The sequence below is a fragment of the Culex quinquefasciatus genome, chromosome 3 (assembly GCF_015732765.1).
Source record: "Culex quinquefasciatus strain JHB chromosome 3, VPISU_Cqui_1.0_pri_paternal, whole genome shotgun sequence".
Classification (NCBI taxonomy): domain Eukaryota; kingdom Metazoa; phylum Arthropoda; class Insecta; order Diptera; family Culicidae; genus Culex; species Culex quinquefasciatus.
This window is the reverse complement of record NC_051863.1, coordinates 131,394,159-131,416,366: the sequence shown is the minus strand read 5'-3', so window position 1 is coordinate 131,416,366 and position 22,208 is coordinate 131,394,159. Positions and strand designations below refer to the sequence as shown.

The 22,208-nt window shown below is 40.2% G+C and overlaps 2 protein-coding genes across 2 annotated transcripts; one reads left to right on the top strand and one right to left on the bottom strand.

Moving 5' to 3' along the window:
* Window positions 1-9,726: 9,726 nt before the first annotated feature.
* Window positions 9,727-11,104, bottom strand: LOC6039552 (WD repeat-containing protein 92). Its single transcript, XM_001849097.2, has 3 exons — window positions 10,364-11,104; window positions 9,995-10,306; window positions 9,727-9,936 (listed from the first exon to the last, which is right to left on the bottom strand). The coding sequence occupies exons 1-3, from the start codon at window positions 10,954-10,956 to the stop codon at window positions 9,729-9,731; spliced, it is 1,113 nt and encodes a 370-aa protein (XP_001849149.2). The 5' UTR covers window positions 10,957-11,104; the 3' UTR covers window positions 9,727-9,728.
* Window positions 11,105-11,231: 127 nt separating this feature from the next.
* On the top strand, window positions 11,232-21,233 carry LOC6039551 (tetratricopeptide repeat protein 27). The gene is made up of 3 exons (XM_038264387.1): window positions 11,232-11,353; window positions 18,853-19,699; window positions 19,760-21,233. The coding sequence occupies exons 1-3, from the start codon at window positions 11,308-11,310 to the stop codon at window positions 21,204-21,206; spliced, it is 2,340 nt and encodes a 779-aa protein (XP_038120315.1). The 5' UTR covers window positions 11,232-11,307; the 3' UTR covers window positions 21,207-21,233.
* Window positions 21,234-22,208: the final 975 nt, after the last annotated feature.

Sequence of the window (22,208 nt, the reverse complement as noted above, 5' to 3'; positions counted from 1 at the left end):
AACGGACAAAATCGGTTCAGCCAATGTCGAGATAATCAAGTGACAATTTTTTTTATCAGCATCCCACCACACACACAGACATTTGCTCAGAATTTGATTCTGAGTCGATAGGTATACATGAAGGTCTAGAAGTCTAATTGAGAAGTTCAGTTTTCGAGTGATTTTATAGCCTTTCCTCATTAAGGCAAAAATCCTCAAATTGCTTAATTCTTAGATTTATAGATTCCAAAATAATTGAATTTCTAAAATTCCTAAATTCTTAATTTCTTTAATTCTTCAATTCGGTATAAAAAACACTTTTCTGTCAAGAAGGGCCGCGAAGTTATTTTTTTTAAATTGAATTAAAAATCCTTTGCGGTCGTACAAATGGTACAATGGTGCTCATAAAAATAAGCTTTATCGTTGTGAGAAATAATATCCCAAATTTAGGCAATTTTAGGACCCAGTTCTCAAGTACTTAAGTTCCTAAATCCTTAAATTTTAAAATTCTTAAATATCTTAACTCCTAAATTCTTGAATTCTTAAATTCTTTAACTCTTAAATTCTGAAATTACTCAATTCTTAAATTTAGAAATTCTAAAATACTTAAATTCTTGAATTTCTGAATTCTTAAATTCTTAAATTCCTACATTCTCAAATACATAAATTCCTAAATCCTTAAATTATGAAACTCTTGAAATATTGAATCCTTATTCTAAAATTCTTTAATTCCTAAATCTTGAATTCTTAAATTTTAAATCCTGAAATTCTTCAATTAAAGAGTTCTTAAATTCTAAAATTCCTCATATCTTAAATGCCTAAATTCCTAAATTCTTAAATGTATAAATTCTAAAATTCCTGAATCCTTAAATAATTTAACTCTTAAATTCTTAGACCATAAAATGCAAAAAAAAAACATAAATCCTTAAAAAAATCTTTAATTTTTAAATTATTTAATCCTTAAGAGCGAGTTTTTCACCAATGTGTAACAGGTCGCATCGAGGTGCTCCGATTTGGATGAAACTTTCAGCGTTTGTTTGTCTATAAGCGGTATACGCACTTCGGAAGGAACCGGTCAAGAAAAAAATCAAATGGGCAGCAGCGGCAGCGCAAGCAAGTCAGAGAGGGTGAAGAAAAGCCCCAAGAAATCGCTCCCTCTCCTTTGTTCTGCTGTTCGTAAAGCTGTTTCTTGACCCCTTTCCTTCCGATCAGCGTACTAGCCTATACATGAGATGAACTCATGTCAAATATGAGCCCTCTACGACAAAGGGAAGTGGGGTAAAACGGGCTTTGAAGTTTAAGGTCCAAAAAACCTAAAAAATCTTAAAATTGCTCGCATTTCAGTAAAACTTCATCAATTCCAGCTCTCTTAGATGCATTCGAAAGGTCTTTTGAAACCCTTTAAAATGTGCCATAAACATTTAGGATTGGTTTAACTTTTTCTCATAGCTTTTGCAAATTACTGTTCAAAATGGATTTTTTCAAAACCTCAATATCTTTTTGCAGCAGCCTCCAACACCCATACTCTTGTAGGTCAAAAGTTAGGGAATTTCATGGACTATAAGCCTACGGTATTAACTTTTTGGCCAATCGCAGTTTTTTTTATAGTTTTCCGATTTTTCTATATCAAACATTTTACATCGTTAGTTTTTGCCCTGTAGGCCTCCATAGCGGCACTTTTTGGTCTCAATTTTGTCATATTCGGAATCCTCGGAAAATTTCACGTAAGTTAGAAGTATTGGAGTTGTAAATTTGATTGAACAAAATGCCATTTAGAATGAATTAAATGATCTGGTCTGGCAACACTGCTACGGAAAGGTCGGCTTTGTTTACGCTCCCGCGATTTCGGTTAATTTATTAATCAATTTCAATTTTTTATTACTTTTTCCGGTAACTACGACTTCGGGGCCGTTGGATCGTCGCTGGGATTGTGGAGTCTGGTCGGAGCTGCTTAATTTGCGGAGGAAATTGACTCTTCCCCCTCTCCGGCGTAGGCGAGCTGAGTTGAGGTTAGGATGTCGAACCGGCGCTCGAACACTGCCAAGGCTGGGAAGGAGTCGAAATCAAACGGTGACGTTGCCCAGCAACTTGAACAGATCTCAGCAAAGCTATCCAAGCTCGACGAATTGGAGAAGCTGAACCGGGATCTGCTGGGGCAGTTGCTCAAACTGTCGCACAGAGTGACCGAGGTCACCGTGGAAAATCGACTCCTGAGGCAAGAGATCGAGGACTTGAAGCAAGAGCGGTTGCAGGAGGAGGTGCTGATCAAGGGCTTCAAGCTGCAAGGTCCGGAACACCACCAGGAAGTCTTTCACAAGGTCTGCGAGGTGATCGGGGCTGACGTGGCGGAGAACGTGAAAGAGGTTCGTCCGCTGATCTTCAAGCAGAACCGGAAGACAGACGCAGTGCTGGTGAAGTTCTGGAGGGTTGGTGACAAGCACCAGTTCATCCAGCGAGTGCGGGCTCTCAAGAGGCCCATCACACCCGGCGACTTGAACATCAAATCGATGAACAAGTTCGTCTTGATTCAGGACCATCTGACGCCGGAGAAGCAGCGTGTGCATCGGCTGACTTGGGAGCTCTGCAAGCTTGGACTCCAGAAGCCTTGGTTCTACAAGGGTTCTACCAGGGTCACCCATCCCGAAACCCAGAAACGACTCCGCGTTGCTGATTCCAAGGACGTCGACGAGCTCCAGTTTCTTCTGGTCACGCAAGGGAAAGTCAACACAAACTCCAAACTCGACAATCAGGTAACGGTATCAGACGACTAAATGGAAGATATTGAGCAATATTTAGACTTTCAACATAATAACAAGTATTTTGACAAAATTGAAGATTACGACAGGGAATTTCAGAACTTTAACGGTATCTCAATCTTACAAGTCAACACGAGAAGTATTAACAAGATTGATCGATTTGACAATCTTAAAACTCAAATCTCAAAATTAATTTTTAAGCCTCAAATTATTGTTGTCAGTGAAACGTGGGTTCCTATTAATCTAATTCAACTTTACAATATTGATGGGTATGAGTCGTTTTTCTCGTGTAGACGGGATGGACGGGGAGGGGGATTAGCTGTTTTTGTCTCAAAAAAACTTAATTTTTCTGTTACTGTAAATCAAGAGGTCTTTTCTAATTCTAACTCTTTTCATTTTTTGCAATTAATAGTTACTGGTTCTTCTAACAAATCACTCATTATTTCTGCGTACTATAGACCCCCAGATGATACAATTTTAACTGATTTCTTGCAACATTTAGACAATACTTTAGATTCAGGTGATTCTGCACATGTAGTTGTGGGAGATATAAACATCGACTCTAATTCCTCTTCAAGGAAACTTGATAAATATTTGAATATAATTTCATCCTTTGGTTTTGCAATAACAAATACTAACTTAACGCGTCCATCTAGCGAATCAATCATTGATCACGTTTTGTTTAACTATCATGAGAACTTTTCAATAATCAATGACACCATTCATAATCCAGACAGCGATCATAATTTTATAATTTCATCTATTGATTTCACTCTTAATAACAATCCACCTGATATTAGATACAAACTTCATACTAACTATACTAAATTGCAACAACTTCTTGAAATGAGATTCAGCCCAGCTTACATGGGTAACTACGAAGATCCTAACGCTTTTTATGACTATTTCATTAATACCTTGACCAAATCTATATCGGAGAGTACAACTAAATACTTAATTAAAAATAAAACTTTTGCTTGTCCATGGGTCAATGATAACTTACAGTCTTTATACAACCCATCTAGGAATCTAAAGAAAAAGAAAAATAAGCTTTTATCTCAAGGTAAAAATGTAGATCACATCGAAATCAAAATTGAAGCTCTTTCTGATAAAATTAAAAACTGTTCAAGCATATTATATCAAAATTACTATAAAGATAAATTTTCTGGATCAAAATCTACTAAGGATATTTGGAATAACATTAACGATGTTCTTGGTCGAAAACATAAAGATAAAATACCTAAAACTATGACTAAATTAACTGATTCAGGTGTGAAAGTAACAATTGATAGCCAACAAACTATTGCAAACGAATTTAACTCTTTTTTTACTTCAATTGGCAAATCATTAGCAAATAACATTCCTAAAACTTTGAACGATGATATTAATAAATTTCGGACTTTGAAATACAGCCAACGATCTTTCAACTTAGAGCCTACTAATGAATACGAAATAATTAATCTTATTGATTCTCTTAGTAATAACACTAGTTGTGGACATGATAAAATTTCTGCATTTATTTAAAAAAAAGTAAAGTTAATTATTGCCCCAATTCTCACTAACATTTTAAATTTATCTATGGTTAATGGTTTCTATCCTGATCAGTTAAAAATAGCTAGAGTTACACCTATATTTAAATCCGGATCCAATTCACTTTTTAATAATTATCGTCCAATATCTGTTCTTTCCTCAATAAATAAAATTTTCGAAAAGATCCTTTTTCAAAGATTAAATCACTTCTTAATTAGCACAAAATTCTTCTGCACTCAACAGTATGGGTTTAGACAGAAATCTTCTACAACTAACGCAGTAATTGACTTAGTTAATAAAATTCAACGCCACTTAGATGATAAGGAGGATGTGCTTGGACTGTTTTTGGATTTATCTAAAGCTTTTGACACCGTTGATCATAATATTTTGTTAGCTAAACTTGAACGGGCTGGTGTTCGTGGTGTTCCTCTAGATTTGTTTAAAAGTTATCTATCTAATAGATCCCAGTTTGTAAGTTTTGATAGTATCAAAAGTAATATTAAATTTATTGATGTAGGTGTTCCACAAGGCTCGGTACTTGGACCATTATTTTTCATAATTTACTTAAATGATTTAGCATTCCTATCTCTTAAAGGTAAATTGAAACTTTTTGCTGACGATTCTTCTTTTCTGTATAATAACAAGTCTGCTTTCGTAAATGACAAAAACTTGCACGATGATCTCAAAACTCTTGTTGAATATTTCCGAATTAACAAATTAACTTTGAATATTAATAAATCAAATATAATAAATATTAAAAACTCTAATCGTTCCATTCCTAACAGATTGACACTAACAAAAAACAGTTTTCCTGATGTTAAAGTCATAGATGAATGCAAATATCTTGGAATCATCCTAGATAACAGACTTAATTGGTCACCTTATATAAATTCATTATTACTAAAGCTTAACAAAATAACTGGAATCATTTATAAAATCAAACACAAACTACCTTTAAGCGTCCTTTTGTTAATATATCATTCATTGTTTAGCTCTCATCTTTCGTATATAACTGCTGTTTGGGGTAACGCATGTAACATTCTTATTAACAAAGTTCAAATTGCTCAGAACAAATTCTTAAGAATAATCTTTAACTTGCCAATCCGTAGTCATTCCGTTGATTTGTACACTAAATTCAAAAATATTTATCCTGTAAGAGGCATTTACATCATTCAATCATGCTGTTTTATTTATTCATGTTTAGCAAATCAAACTCATAGCAATACAAAATTTAAACCCTCCACTCATAATCATTTTACAAGAAACCACGATTCATTACAGCGTCCCAATGTTTCAACTTTAGCTGGCGAACGAAGTATTACGTTTAAAGGTGCTCAATTGTATAACTTTTTTTCAAACAAGTTTGGTGATTGCTTAAGCCTATCTATTTTCAAAAAACAGCTAACCAATTTCCTGTCTGAACCGGCTATCCTAGAGAAACTTCTCAAATCCTACGATTTCCAGATTTAATAATTTCTTTTTTTTTCTTTTTTCTTGCTTCCATTTCGTAACTCAATTGAACTGATACTGTTGCTCTGCTTGTTTTTTTATCGTTGAATTATTTGATCCTGCTTTGCCTTTTCTTTCTTTTGTTCCTTTTCAGATGATTCAGCCAGGAGTGTAGGAGTCCAGCTCAACCGAGCTCCTCGCGAAGATGGAGCTCTGGGTCCAGCCGTGTTATTTGTATTTTGTTACTCATGTATTTATGTTTTGTATTATGTGTTTACAAAAAGAAGTAGGTTTTTGGTGCCACTGCTTTGGTGGCTTTTCCTGCCTTAAAAAAAGTAAATAAATTCAATTCAATTCAATTCAAAATTATTTTTTAACAATTTGTTGGATTAGGGGTAAAACAGGTTTTCGCCTACTTGATACAGCATTTCTGGAGTTTTTTTTGAAAAGGTCCTATAAACAAAATTTTCATTTTTTGCTTTTTGGGTGTTTTTGAATACCCCTGACTCAAGGCGGTTCTAAAAACACCCAAAAAGCAAAAATTTGAAATTTTGTTTATAGGACCTTTTCAAAAAAAACTCCAGATTTGACGTATTGATCACAGGGTAAATAAGATCTATTTCTTTTTTCAAAAATGTTTTATTTAATTATTTTTGAAATCAAATTTACAACTCCAATACTACTAACTTACGTGAAATTGTCCGAGGATTCCTAATATGACAAAATTGAGACCAAAAAGTGCCGCTATGGCGGCCTACAGGGCAAAAACTAACGCTGTAAAATGTTTGTTCTAGAAAAATCGAAAAACTATGAGAAAAACTGCGATTGGCCAAAAAGTTAACACCGTAGGCTTATAGTCCATGTAATTACCTATCTTTTGACCTATGGGAGTATGGGTTTTGGAGGCTGTTGCAAAAAGATATTAAGGTTTTAAAAAAATCATTTTTTAACGGTAATTTGCAAAAGCTAAGAGAAAAAGTCGAACCAATCCTGGATGTCTATGGCACATTTTGAAGTGCTTCAAAAGACCTTTCGAATGCATCTAAGAGAGTTGGAATTGATAAAGTTTTATGGAAATGTGAGCAATTTTAAGATTTTTTAGGTTTTTCGACCTCAAACTTCAAAGCCCGTTTTACCCCACTTGCCTTTGTCGTAGAGGGCTCATATTTGGCATGAGTTCATCTCATGTATAGACAAACAAACGCTGAAAGTTTCATCCAAATCGGAGCACCTCGATGCGACCTCTAGAACAAACCGAGCAATATTTACAAATACTGCCTCTTACAGTATGTAAAAAAAGTATTTACACCCCTTGGGCACTATGCACATTTTGTGATGAAACATGTAACAATTTAAAGTTTGACAGAAACCTAGTACTACGTTTTGTTCAGAAACTCATGCCGAACATTTTGCTACAAAAAGCTCATGAAAAGATGTTTTCTATGAAAAGTTATATAACAAATACTATTACAAAAATAAAAAAGGTGCAAAAAAAGTTTGTACACCTTTCGAAAAATTAACATAAAAAATGTTATTTGTTGACAAATCACCATAAATCCAGTCTCCCAACTCCAAATAGGCATCCTTGACTGATTAAAAAAATTACTTGGATTGAATATAAAGTTTACTAACTACTTAGTAGAAAAGTTTATATAACTCTGGAAATTCTATATAAAACTTATCTAAACTTAATTTTGCAAACTTTCAATTTAACTAAATGTCAATATATTACCATAAAATAGCTATTTAAACATTCTGGAGTGGGTATAACTCCGTTTTGGGGGTCTTTGTATCGATAAAATAGATTTTTCGTTGGAATTTCATACCAACCCGGAATTACGTCGTCGGAAAATCCGCCGGCATCCGAACCGGTCCACGATTTACAAGTCAACCTATGTGGCATCGGAAAGGGCATAAAATTTCCGATCTTTTGATACACATACATCCAAGTTTTCTATAAAACCCACGTTTTTAAATACCTAGGCAAAAACGTTGTTATGGTTTCGTTCGAGCAACCTGTCAAAAATGTATGGAATTTCGTAATTTTTGTTCTCGTGGATCAAACTTACTTTTTGCCCAGGTATTTAACAACGTGGGTTTTATAGAAAACCTGGATGTAAAAACGAAACTATTGGCACTACGCCCCCCGGGGCATGGCCTTCCTCTAACGTGGGATTTCTGCTCCAGCGCCTCTGACGAGACAGGAGAAACCGGGACCGACGTTTTACTTCACCATCCGATAGAAGCTCAGTGGATAAGGCGGGAATCGAACCCGCGTCTCATAGCATCATCGGGATCGGCAGCCGAAGCCGCTACCCCTGCGCCACGAGACCCACCTGGATGTATGGGTATCAAAAGATCGGAAATTTTATGCCCTTTCCGATGCCACATAGGTTGACTTGCGAATCGTGGACCGGTTCGGATGCCGGCGGATTTTCCGACGACGTAATTCCGGGTTGGTACGAAATTCCAACGAAAAATCTATTCTAGTGATACAAAGACCCCCAAAACGGTGTTATACCCACTCCAGAATGTTTAAATAGCTATTTTATGGTAATATATTGACATTTAGTTAAATTAAAAGTTTGCAATATAAAGTTTAGATAAGTTTTATATAGAATTTCCAGAGTTTTATAAACTTTTGTACTAAGTAGTTAGTAAACTTTATATTCAATCCAAGTTATTTTTTTAATCAGTCAAGGATGCCTATTTGGAGTTGAGAGACTGGATTTATGGTGATTTGTCAACAAATAACATTTTTTATGTTAATTTTTCGAAAGGTGTACAAACTTTTTTTGCACCTTTTTTATTTTTGTAATAGTATTTGTTATATAACTTTTCATAGAAAACATCTTTTCATGAGCTTTTTGTAGCAAAATGTTCGGCATGAGTTTCTGAACAAAACGTAGTACTAGGTTTCTGTCAAACTTTAAATTGTTACATGTTTCATCACAAAATGTGCATTGTGCCCAAGGGGTGTAAATACTTTTTTTACATACTGTAAATGCTTAATTCTTTGAATTCTAAAATTCATAAATTCCTAAATCCTTCGATTCTAAAATTCTTAAATACTTAAATTCATTTTTTTAAATCCTTAAATTCTTTAATTCGCCAATCCTGAAATTCTTTATTTCTTAAATTCTAAAATTCCTAAATTCTTAACCCTAAGGTCTAGGCGCCTTTAGGCGGGCTTAGATCTAAAAAATAACCAAAAATCTAATTTCCAACCAAAAAAAAGAGTTGGCAGGCTTTTTAATTTAAAAATTCTTAAATGCTGCCATTTTTGGCATCTTTAATTAGAAAAAAATATACATTTTTGGAGTAATAATTTAAATTAGGAACTCGAATTTAGAGAATTTAGAGTTTTTAAATTTTGACGAGGACTTCGGGGAACAGTGTACGAACTGTTTTTAAACTTTTTAGTTTCCTTGATTTTCGTATTTTTATTTTAGAGTTTGAAATTTTTGATTTACTAAATTTTTAAATTATAATTTCTTGATTTTTTTTTAACTGTAGCATTGTTAGCATATTCGAATGTTTGGTTTGTTCTGTACTTATTGTTTAAAAAATTAGGATTTTTGAATAAAATTGTAAATTACTAAATCTTAATTTTTTTATCATTTGAATTTTTGAAGCTTTTAAATTGTGATTTATTGATTTTTTAATTAGCATGCATGCATATTTGTATTTCAAAAATTTAATTTTTAAAATTGTATAATTTTTCTGCCGGAAATGAAAAAAAAATCTTGGATTTTTCTTTGGGTAATTTATTTCTAGCAAAAACAAAATCCGTTTTTTCGAGATTCTACGTTTTGAGATTCGGCATAAGGATTTTTAAATATTACCATTTCGTGGAATTTTGCCTTAATTCAGAACTCGAAAATATTGATGTAGAGTTATAAAATAGTAATTCTCTTTATTGTGCAAGTTATCAGTACAAATGGAACGACTTGATTGATGCAAACTAAACGTATTTAAAACCACAAACACAAAATTCTGCCACTGTCCTTTCCGTCAATGCAAGTTCAAATTCGTCGTCACCAACACCCGAACCGTCTGATCGAACGCTCCACAAACGGCCAGCCCCAGCCGGTCCGGGCTCCAATCGAACGCGTGGATCGGCTGCGTCGAAAGCGTGGTCGCGTTCAACATCTCCAGCGACCCGACAACTCCTTGCACATCGCCCTCGGACAGCGTTTTGGTACGGCTTTCCGGGTAGTGACTGGAAAAGCGTGTTTTATTAGAAGGTGATTGAATTAGCTCTATTGTGTAGGTCTTACTAAAGCCACAACCGAACGCTTCCCGCCCCTCCACAGGACGCGAAAATGTCCCGATTCTGGGGCAGATGTTTGACCGCCCACACCGTCGACTTGGCCCCGCTGATGACGCCGTTCGTGCCGAGGCTTTGGCCGGCGCTCTTCTCCGTCAGCTGGGCGAAGCCCTTCTCGGCGTGCTGCGTCCGCATGTCGAACACGTGCAGACCACCCTCCAGCGTTGTCACGACCAGCTTGTTCATTTTGATGTCCCTCCGGTCGAACTCCACGCCACAGACGCCGTTCTTGACGTTCGTTGTCCACTGTTCCTTCATAATTCTAAAAGTTTAGAGCAAATTTAAGAAAATGCAGATATCTCTGTGAATCTCAACTTACCTCAAGTCAATTAACTTCACGTCTCCGTTGTCGTAACCCGCCACGATGGACCGCTCTGTAGAACTGTACGAATTGCCGAACCCGACCGCCCAGCAGTCCCGCTTCTGGGCCGGGCTGTCCCCCGCGGCACTGACGTGCGCCACCGGCGTACCTTCCTGCCGTGGATCCCAAACCTTCACCGAGCCGTCTCGTCCACCCGTCACAATCTCCGGCGCGCCGCAGTTCACCGACGCTCCGCCCATCGCGTCCAGCGCATTGATAATCCCGGCGTGGGCCTCCTCCACCTGGTAAACCGGCTCCCCCAACCGTTCCACGTCGTAAATCGCCAACTTCCCCACAAAATCACCCACCGCAAGCTGGGTCTGCCGCAGCCTGGACGCCCCAAACGAGCAACATTTGAACGACTTTGGCTTCTCGACCTCCTTGACCTTCTCCAACTCGCCCCGGTTCAGCTCGTAAACCTGCAAAATTCCGGTTCCCTTCGGCCGGGCCCCAATCACGATAAACTTGGCCGAGCACGGAATCCATTTCACGTCAAACACGGAATAATCCAGCGACTTTTCGATGTGCGCAATCAGCTGAACGGAGTCCATCGGTGCGAGGAGTCGGTGCCGTCCGTCGTGGCCGTTGAAACATTACACCTCGCTGCGCCACGGAAGAATCTGGAACCAAACAGTGCGTTTTTTTCTGTTCAACCTCCCGGAACGGTTGCTACGAAACGTAAACAAGTGCCCAGGTGGTGAATCGCCGTCGATACTTTTTGACAGGTGACCTGGGAGCGAGAGAGCGTTTCTCTCTCGAGAGAGAACTGTCGCCAAAACCAAAACAAAATAAAAATACACGTGCGTCAGCTGCGGTGGGAGTTTGCCGAAACGTTTGCTTTTTTGGGAAGCGAGATTTTTTGAAATTGTGCACAAAAAAAACTACGTCAACACTTTTTAAAAATGTGTGACAACTTGTGGAGCTTGTTTGACTTCGAAGAGAATGCAGGTAAGTTAAAAATATGATTTAAAGACGCAGAAAAGTAAATGTTAATGTTTGGTTTGGTGTATCATGGCCATAGCAGGATTAACGTAGGACTACGCAATATACTTTTTTTTTAATCATTTCCCTCCACACAGCTCAACTCAAATCTAAATTTGGTCATTAATATAGTTTTCGTTAGAGAACTATTTTCTAAGGGCTCTATTTCTGAAGCATAATAGTTACATGGATTTTTTCCGACTTTATAATTAACTTGTTTTTTACAAAATCAATTTCCCAAAAACCTGTTTTGAAAAGGTATGTCTTAACGGTGCACATCAACCAGAGCTTATGCACTAAGATATTTTATATCTTCAAAACTACGGAACTACTATCGATATAACTCTTCATAAATCTACGAAACAATTTACAGCAAAGTATCACTATTTTAACAATTCGATTTTTGCAGGATTGGGTCCACAAATTTTACAATTATGGACAGGGTTTTGGAATAAGAAGTCAACCACTTTCTTGGTTGCTGTGCACCCTTAAGGCTAGTACGCTGATCGGAAGGAAAGGGGTCAAGAAACAGCTTTACGAACAGCAGAACAAAAGAGAGGGAGCGATTTCTTGGGGCTTTTCTTCACCCTCTCTGGCTTGCTTACTCTGCCCCTGTTGCCCATTTGAAATTTTTCTTGACCGATTCCTTCCGAAGTGCGTATACCGCTTTAAGGGATAAATACCGGCAACAACAAAAAAAGTTTTGCAGCCGAGTATTTTTTTTAAAATAACAGATTTTTTTTTTTTGGAAAAAAATAACTTTTTGTTGACATCAGTTTTGCAATCGAAAAGTAGGGGAACAGCATCTAATTACATTTTGTAACCAGCCAGCTCTCTACTGGCAAGAGGATGGACGACAATAAAACAAGCAATTAGACTACACAAACGAACTAAAATACATGTTTATTGGACGAGAGCACAACTGATTATGACGATACAAAACAAGTTAAAAGCCTTTGTTGTTGTTCATGCAGTGGCGGCATCGGGCAGAACTGTCAGCTATCACTGTCAGTGCCGAGCCGCATGGTTGTGTTGGTGTGGTAGTTCTGTGTGACTACCAACCAGTGTTGCTAGTCACAACATCTCCCCTCGAAGATTCGATGGTCCAGATCGCACCGGAACAAGGTTAATGATGACCACAAGAACAATGCGGTGCGATGACCATCGAGCAATGCTGGGACACCGACGGATACTCGCTGAAGATCGTCGATGCGAATGCTGAGGGCAGTGTTGGAAGATCAGGCTCTGGTCCGTGATCTGGTTACGTGCACGCCATGGCACGTGGGTAGTTGAAAACTGCACGTGCACGGTTGATGAGCTTGACAATGGCAATCTGACCAAGTAAGGTTGGTTTCCGTGACTGCTGCGATGACCGTGCGCTGCCCCTTCTCCCTCCGATTTTGTTTGCGACGATCCTGAGCGAGCACAATACTTGCGTGGGCGGCGGCCAAGGAGATGGAAGATTGCTCAACGACTTGGAGTTCGGTGCGATCGCCCACAGTCCTCGAAAGTCGATGCAACAACGAGGGGAGCCACACGCGAAGGCTACAACCTTCTCTTGTTGGTGAATGTTGTTGACACCGGTTGTGACGGTCTGGATAGGGTTCGTTCAAAAATTACGTCCAGGAATAGGGGGAGGGGGGGGGGGTCTGAGGTTTGTGACAGCCCATGTTAAAGGTATAGGAAAAGTGCGTGACAGGGGGGAGGGGGGGGGGGGGGGTCTGAAATCCCGAAAATCGCTGGACGTAATATTTGAACAAACCCATAGCTAATGTTTTTGCGGGCTTGGGCCGAAACTGCTGACCGAAACTGTCCTTACCGTCATCTCCAGGATGCTGGCGAGGTCCTTCAGAGACATAGACGAGCTTTCGGTGATCGTGACCGTCGCTGGTGACGTCACGAGCTGACCCACCTCCGGTTTCGGATTCTGCTGCGGGACATCCGACTTGCTGTGAGGTGGTGTTGACACTACAGTCTGTGGAAGTATTCCTCCTGTGTGCCATCCAAGGTCCTTTTGCTTGAGCGGGATCACGGTACGGCGAAACATATGGCGCGGTCGCCATTACCTCAAACTGCTGCTGCTTGACCTTTTGCGCTGGATGGATAGAGTGCGATGGCGCGGCGGCCATTACGTTTTCCGTTGCCGATGCTGCTGCCGGCGAAAACACTTGCCAAAGCTGCTGTTGGATGTGCGTCATCACCTTCGTACAGCGAACCAGCATCTCGCGGAAGTTGCGCAGCTGTTGATCGGGACTTGCTTGGGCTCCACACTTGATCGCGACCGGGCCGACGGGTGAGAAACCGGACGTCGGCTTTTGCTGACCGGGGATCACTTGGTCACCGTGAGCGGGGCCAGTCAACGGCGGGTTGACATGTTGTTGGCCGAAGAGCGATGGCTGCCGGTCGATGCATCCTGGGTCGACGGGAAAATGGCCGTCCATTGGCCGCTGAAGCTCGGGCACTTCGAAGCCACCGCGGGGGCAATCAATCAGCGGGATCGATTGCATCTCCTCTCCTCTTGCGCGCGCGGGTGAATTTCTCCGGTGATTAATCACTGCGGGACACACGCGGAGAAACGACACTACTCGTCGCCACTTTTGTAACCAGCCAGCTCTCTACTGGCAAGAGGATGGACGACAATAAAACAAGCAATTAGACTACACAAACGAACTAAAATACATGTTTATTGGACGAGAGCACAACTGATTATGACGATACAAAACAAGTTAAAAGCCTTTGTTGTTGTTCATGCAGTGGCGGCATCGGGCAGAACTGTCAGCTATCACTGTCAGTGCCGAGCCGCATGGTTGTGTTGGTGTGGTAGTTCTGTGTGACTACACTGAAAGAAACCAACATAGGAATCTCAAGTGTTTTTTCACGTGAGAGTCTCCAAAAATCAACACAATAAATTCACGTGCTTTTCCTTTGACCTACACATGTTTTACATGCCAAATGGACGTGAAAATCAACCCAAATCAGCTGATCGCTATCGAAAGACCTTTCACTCTTTTTTCGAATGCTGTTCACTTCATGTTCACATGAATTTCACTTAGATTTGCCCCATTTGACATTTCCTTTGATATCGAAGTGAAAAACACGTGAGGTTGAAATGTTTTGGTTTTGAAATAAATACGTGTGGCGAAAAATTCTCCATAAGTAAGACGGCCACGGACGGTGCTGGTTCAAAAGTAGCATTTCGGATTGGAATGTTATTTTTGCCAACAAATTACTTTATTTTTTCATATTTGTGCGCTGGTGGTAAGTTAAAACAAGAGAAAACTGTACATTTGATTGAAATTAATGCGGACTCATTTCATTTTTCCAGAAGATCAGGTACCGGCCAAAAGTCGTCTACGGAATCTGCATCGATCCGGTGATGTTTATCGAGATTCACCAAGAACATCAAGGGCGGGCTAGGGATCCGCCAGCTGCCGGATCGAGAATTGTTTGCTCGTCTTAGTGGACCTTTGGTCGGCCAGTTTGGGCCCGTTCGAGAACGAGGTTGACCATGAAGACTCACCGGCCCAGCAGGGCCGTACTTCTTGAATGTCTCGATGGCCAACGCCGTCGAAACATGGTCAGCGTAGCAGTGAAAGTTAAATGTCAGTGAAGTGAAATGTGATTTTTTTATATTTTACATGTATCCAAACAGATGTTTGATTAAGAAAAATAAAACTTATTTTTGTTTGAAACCACGTTTGAAATAAATTTTTGAAATAAAAAAAATAAGAAAATCATTGTCTTTATTTTACACACCTGAATACCATTGGCAAAACATTTGACTTACACTATAAACTCATTTAACATTCATGAGAAAAGCATTGCAAATTCATGTGCGTCTTCACGTGAAGTTAACGTGTTTTGCTTTTGAATTTACCGAGTCGCGCCATGAAAATTTCCCAAGTGATTTGCACGTGACATTCACATGGAAAGTAGTATGGGGCAGATTCACGTGTTAAACATGTGATATTGCTATGTGCCTTTCTTTCAGTGTACCAACCAGTGTTGCTAGTCACAACATTACACAATTAAACAAACTGAAAGCGAGTGATTAATAGCTCACTAGGAAGTGAGCAAGCAAGTTTTTATCAACAGTTTAACAAAACAAGTTGTTTAAATAGTGAAAATAATAAGGATAGATTCATTCGGTAGTTTATTGTTTTCAACGAATTAAAAAAAAGTATTAAAAGTCTTTAAAAATCATATGGTTGTGTAAATTATCGAAATCAGATTCTTAAATGATAGTTTTTTTTCGCATAAAGAAAAACACATGTTGGTTTCATTCTAGGGAATTTGTCGAATTTTTACCTAACTTATAATATTTTCCCGGTTTGTCAGTACAATTCCAGATTTTTCCAGGGTTTATTCCAAAAAAAAGCAAAGCAATCCACTTTAACGACCCCCGGGTCTTTTCTGGTCTCTGTTGCAAGTTTCTGCTAAAACATTCGTGAAATTTTCCGACCTTTTTGAAAAAAATACTTACAAAATTTTTAAACCAAGACTAACATTTTAAAAGGGCGTAATATTGAATTTTTGGCCATTTTGAAATGTTAGTCCTGGTTTAAAATTTTTGAAAATATTTTTTTTCAAAAAGATCGGAAAATTTCACGAATGTTTCATATTTTAACATTGAAAATCGGACCATTAGTTGCTGAGATATCGACATTAGAAAATGGTGGGTTGTTTGGGTGAGACTTAGAAAACATCAATTTTCTGACAAAAGTTTTCAAAAGTATTTGAATCAACGCGGTTTCGGCAGTTGCGACGGTGGTTCCAGTGGATTAATAAGAAGCTCGATTTTGGATCCTGGGCAGGGCAGTGACGTGGAAGAAGCACTGGCCCGATGAACGCCATGAAGGCCACAATGGGTTATGTGCCAGATTTGTCCGCACTACGAACCGTTGCTCGAGGGTTGTTTCAAGGGTTCGCGTTGCAAGCTGCTGCACGTGGCCAAAGATCCGGATGGGTGGACCCGCGACCAGACGCTGAACAAGGTCCAGGAATGCATCAGCTCGGCCAAATGCGTGATGTCTTCAAAAGGAATTTTTTGAGGATCTTGTCCCGCGGCTTTCGGATTATTATGGTCAGCATTTGCAGCTGCAGGTCGTCGTTTGCATTCAAGTTCTCCAACGTCGGTTGAAGAGATCTCTCAAAAACACGGGCGGACGATCGTGGATTCATTCGGTTGCGGGGCTGCTGGAAGTTGGACTTGCTGCTCGGATTCAAGCACGAATAGCAAAAGGTTGCAAGAAGATGATTTTGAAGCCGGTGAGCACGTTCCTTTTTATTTTATATCAGAAACTCAAACACAGATTCTTGCTCTCCCTACCACCTGTCCATTTTATATCCTTGTGAGGGGATCATCGATCCATCCGCATTGACATTTTTCTTCTTGCCTTTCTTCAAATTTTTCACTATCTTTTTAACACTTACTACCAGTCTTTGTGAGGGGATACTGAGCTCGATTTGCTCTCCATCCGCATTGACCTTTTCTCATCTATGATTTTCCTTTTGAATATAGTAGTTAGAACCAAAGCCGGGGATTGGGGAGGGAGCATCAGGGCAGTGGACAATATGCTGTAATGGCGAAGACTGGATGTGGATAGTGGAAGACCAGAACTACGTCACAAGGGGAAAATGGTTTAGTTATAGTACAATTCTTAAGGATTGTCCAATTACTCCACCTATTGACCTCTGTCAATCTCCAGCTGTCTGATGCGCCCTTTTAGGCCCCCAACAGGGTGAGAGCCCTGTTTTTCAGTTTTGTCAGACTTTTTTCGGAGTTATTGGAGGTTACTGTTGGAAGGAGATTCTCTTCCCCTGAGGACACCGTGAGTGAATTTGCTTGTTCGCGTCCCTTTTGGCCCTTCAAACGACAGTAATTTGAAGATGCTCCCTTTAAGTCTGAGCCACTGTAATTCTAGGCAACCGCTACATAGGTCATCCTTGTGGCCCTGTTGGTTATCACACCAATCAATCACTTAGAAAACATCAATTTTCCTGTTTCTAAACACTTGCATGCCAATATCTCAGCAACTAAGGTGGTGGTGGTAATTATTGTATTTCCGGCAGCTTTAACCTTTCGGTCATTCGCTGCCCACAGCAACTAAGGGTCGTATCGACAAAGTTCAAAAAAAAAAAAAAAAAAAGAAGCGAAATATAGAGAATTTTCTCAGCTTTTCTAAAATATTTTTTTCAAAAGTGGGCAAACATGTGCACCAATTAAAAAAAAATGAAAAACTGCGAATATTTTCAAAAAAGTCACCAAAAATGGATTTAACTTGAAAACGGTGAAAGTTGGAAAATTTTTGCGACCAACATTTGGTTTTTTTGAAAAAATCAGTATTGATTAAAAAATTCATAGCTCGGTCAAAGATTTTTTGCACAACCTGGAAATTTCTGAAAAGTTGGCATTTGATGTCCTCTAAAACATATCAAAAAATGAAGAAAAATAAAAATAGTGTTTTTTTGCAAATCAAGTTTTAGTGACAAAAAGTTAAATAAACAATCACCAGATTTTTTTTTTTAGCGTGTATCATTTTTTTTCCAGTATAGTCCGTATTCATACCTACAACTTTGCCGAAGACACCAAATCGATTGAAAAATTCCTTCAAAAGATACAGATTTTTGAATTTTAATGCATCATTTTTGCTAAATTTGTATGGAAAACTATATGGACAAACTAATGATGCAAAATGGCTTCTTTGGGTATACCGATGGCACAAAAAAAGTTTCAGTCTGATTAAAAAATTCAAAAAAATCGAATGACCGAAATCTGAGAGAACTGCTCTAAGTTTTCCCGGTTTTTCCAAGGTGATGTTGGAATACACAATTCACACTAGGAATTAAAACATGTTTAAATCAATGATGTTTAACCATAAATGCAGAACATGTTGAATAAATCCATAAATTTTTGACAGTTCAAAACGTTGAAACATGTTTTAACTCGTAGTGTGGATTGGGTATAATTCTTGAAAATAAAACTTGTTCCATATGCAAAAATAGCTATCTGAGTAAAACTAGTTTTGTGGAACAAAGTATTGCATGTTTTTGTTTTTTTTTTCTCTGAAAGTGCACATGATTTCAACAAAACTGGGAAAAAAGACGTGGAAAAATAATCAGCCACAATTTTCATGAAGATGTTGTTATTTGAGGTCCTTTATAAGATCATTTTGTTAGAATTGGTTTCAAATCAATTTTAATGTCCAAACCCGTTTGGTTTAAAATGTTGTGAATCGAAACAATACCTTCTATGTTGCTCAACTCAGATCATTTATGAGTTGTTTCCACAGGACACACGCTTGGTTACAAATTTTTCATATTAAAAAAAAAAGTTAGATTCAACAGACGAGTGTTAGTTCGAAATTGCAGAATTACACAAATATAGCATTTAAATTATTGTAAATAAATATAATTTAATAACATTTTTCCTTTTGTTTAATTAATGCAACCGCCCTCTTTCACAGCTCCCGAAAACCTCTCCGAGCTTCAAACCCTCATCAAGCGCTGCGATTGGACAGGTTGCTTTCGGCACCAGTTATTCCAAACCCTCGCTACGTCCGACACCGCCGCCTTATCCCAGGAGAACCCCGACGACCTGCTATCTGCCGGCATAGCTTCACTGCTTGCCTTCGTCCAGAACAATTTCGTAGGCCCCACGGTGTCCTACGCCGATGTGCTCCCTAACATTCCGAACGCGAGAGATGCGCTAAAATCGGACGGCGAAGAGCTGAACGTGAACGTTCGATCGCCCGAGTTGCTGTACTTTTGCAAAGTAGCGTTCGAGCAGCTGAGTGCGAATGCTGAGGCGTTCGCGATCAAGTTGTGGTATGTTCGGTTCTTGGTCGTCTACCAGCGATGTTTGGACGACCTGACGCACAGCGTTTATACGAAGTTCGATGAGACGGTGGGGCAGTTGGAGAAAGCGATTGAGGGTGTGGAAGATGTGAGGGTTAAAGTTCAGGCGCACGTCGAGATCTTCCAGGGTTATCTGCTGTTCAAGCGCATCAGCAAGTCGGACCGCTGGCGGACGGCGCTGCAGACGTTGACGGGGGTTGAGATAACCGTGGAGGGTGTGTTGGGCGTGCGGACAAAGTACCAGCAGAAGGCGCTGCCGCAGCTGACGTTGCGGGCAAAGGGGCTGGAGGGTGGTGACTTTGCGTCGGCGAAGGAAACGCATGGACAGGTGGCGCTGCCGACGATTCTGAAGTTGGAGGATGATTTGCGGCTGGAAAGGGTTAAATTTATGGAGGAGAATGAGAACGAGGACGCTCAGCTGCCGGCGGTGGTTCAGCAGATGGTGCTTTCGACGGTGTAAGATTTTGAGGGGTTTGAAGGTTTTGGATAATTCAACTAACGGATTCTTGCTTGCAGACTCTACCTGAAGTACTCGCAACCAAAGGACAAGCTGGCGGATGAGGAGTTGCAGCCGTACATAACATCGCTGCTGTACCAGGAGTACGGACCATGGGCGACCCGGATTGGGGCGTTATTCTTGAACGTGTGCCAAGAGTCGAATCACAAGCGAACCGTTGACCGGTCGCTGAAGCAGTGCGAAGAGTTGGTCAATTTGATCGACTCCGACGTGGTTCCGGCCGAGCATCGACTGGCCAGTGCGTTCTGCTCGGCGTTGATTCCCCGATGGCAGATCAAGGCCAAGCTGGGTGATTTGATGGTTTCGCTGGGCATGATCAAGGGCGCGTTGGATTTGTATCTGGAGTTGCAACTGTGGGAGGAGGTCATCGCGTGTTACAACCACTTGGAGTTGCGCCACAAGGCGGCGGAAATTGTCCAGCAGGAGATCGCCAAGAAGCCAACGGTGACGCTGTACTGCCTGCTGGGAGATGCCACCGACGACGTTGAGTGCTACCAGAAGGCGTGGGAATTTTCCAAGGAGACTAGCGCTCGCGCTCAACGGCACTGGGGAAATTTCTACTTTGCCAAGAAGCAGTACGTGGAAGCGATCCCACATCTGAGCAAGTCGGTAGAGATCAACTGTCTGCAGGAGAGCACACTGTTACGGCTGGGCTACGCCGCCCTCCAACTGGAACAATGGGAAGAAGCGGCCAAGGCATACCGTATGTACACTTCCCTGGAATCGCACGGGTTCGAATCGTGGAACAACCTGGCCATGGCTTACATCAAGTTGGGCGACAAAAAACGAGCCCACAAAGTCCTCCAAGAAGCACTCAAGTGCAACTTCAACAATTGGAAAGTTTGGGACAACTACCTGGTCGTTAGCATCGACACCAAGAACTACGAGGACGCCCTCAACGCGTACGAACGCCTCATGGAACTCAAAGAGAAATTCTACGACCAACAAGTCCTAGAAATCCTCACCAAGGTCATCTCCGAAGGCGCTCCCGATGCCACCGGAAACTCCTCCTCCCGACTAACCAAAAAGATTCTCAAACTGCTAGGCCACGCCTGCGCCCAATCCCCCACCAACGGCTTACTGTACGAACTATCATCCCGCCTCGAATCCGAAGACCCGCTCAAGAAAGCCCAAAAACTCCAGAACGCGTACCGCGGCTACACCCAATCCAACAGCCACTGGTCAAAAGCGCCCGACAGCTGCGAAAAGATCCTCCAGCTTTGCATCGAACTGTGCGAGGCCAGTTTGAACGCATTCCAAGCGGGAAAAACGGACCCCGCCAAGCTCCCGTCCGCAAAGTCCCAGCTGTCCTCGGCCCGGCTCACCGGCCAAGGCTGTCTGCGGGCCGCGAGCAACGAAAACTGGGAACAAAATGCCACCCTCGTGGAGAACCTCACGGCGGTTGTGCAAAAACTAACCGAGGAACTCACGAATGCTATGAACTAATAAAATGTTTTGCTTGAACATTCTTCATATTTGCGAGTTTTTTTTTCTTCGAGAAGGAGAGAACTTCCCACGTTTATGTACCAACTTTTACTTTTTTTCGTCCTTGTTCGTACATAGAACTCTTGGCAGGGCAATCTTTGGCAGCATCAGCAGTGCGTGGGACGTCGGCACGTGATGAGGGAAATGGGAGAAACTGTGATTATCTACGGGTGCGGTGTCTTCTGCCTGCGAGATGATAATCCGTTTACGTAACGGCTGCTGCACAGGTTGCAAAATTTTAATCAATATTTATGACGGCAGAGAAGTGTTGTGACGTCAGAATGTCGTTGAGGAAAAAGACACAGTTAATTGTAGTTCGTTTTCGTTTTCGTTTTACGGAGCAAGGTGGGGGACGCGGCCTCAAGTCAATCCAAGTCCAGTTTCTTGTGGAAAAAAGGGTAGTGGCCGAACTAGTATTGCATACAAAATGAACACCACCGGAAGATATAGGGGATCGGGAGGGGGAAGGTGAAAGAAAATTAGTGTAGGTGTGAGTAGTAAGAACTTGGATGACATGAGCAGTTACGTAAATCTTACTTTAAAACTGAATAAAGGAAATCTGAAATTATGATTCAATCAAAAACTAATTTGAGATTTATACAAAGGGAACCTATGATGTATTTCAAATTTAAAGGAAATCAAATAAATTTACTGGAAAATGAAAGATGAAAACTAACTTGTCAAGGGCATTTTTACTGGGCCCCATACTGTAGCGTCCGTCAGTAGTCTTGTCGTACATTGCAACTAACTTTAATTTAACTAATCATTTATGTCCAATTATTCATTTCAGGAAAATAACTAACTTGAATCAACAACCTCAACTAAACTGTCTGAAAGTAACTTGAATCTCAAATCCCCGAAATTTTAAATACAAAGCCAAAGATTTTACCTATTATTTAAACCTGTCTTGCTGCTTCCAAAAACAATAAACATTAATGAAACGTTCATATTTTACAAGTTGAA

What these genes read in the sequence shown, in the direction of transcription:
- LOC6039551 (XM_038264387.1), top strand. Translation starts at nt 11,308, where the DNA reads ATGTGTGACAACTTGTGGAGCTTGTTTGACTTCGAAGAGAATGCAG. An exon ending in TGACTTCGAAGAGAATGCAG is followed by an intron (nt 11,354 to 18,852) that starts GTAAGTTAAAAA and finishes CCTCTTTCACAG; the next exon opens with CTCCCGAAAACCTCTCCGAG. An exon ending in CAGATGGTGCTTTCGACGGT is followed by an intron (nt 19,700 to 19,759) that starts GTAAGATTTTGA and finishes TCTTGCTTGCAG; the next exon opens with ACTCTACCTGAAGTACTCGC.
- LOC6039552 (XM_001849097.2), bottom strand. Translation starts at nt 10,956, where the DNA reads ATGGACTCCGTTCAGCTGATTGCGCACATCGAAAAGTCGCTGGATTAT. An exon ending in GTGAAGTTAATTGACTTGAG is followed by an intron (nt 10,307 to 10,363) that starts GTAAGTTGAGAT and finishes CTAAACTTTTAG; the next exon opens with AATTATGAAGGAACAGTGGA. An exon ending in AGCGTTCGGTTGTGGCTTTA is followed by an intron (nt 9,937 to 9,994) that starts GTAAGACCTACA and finishes ACGCTTTTCCAG; the next exon opens with TCACTACCCGGAAAGCCGTA.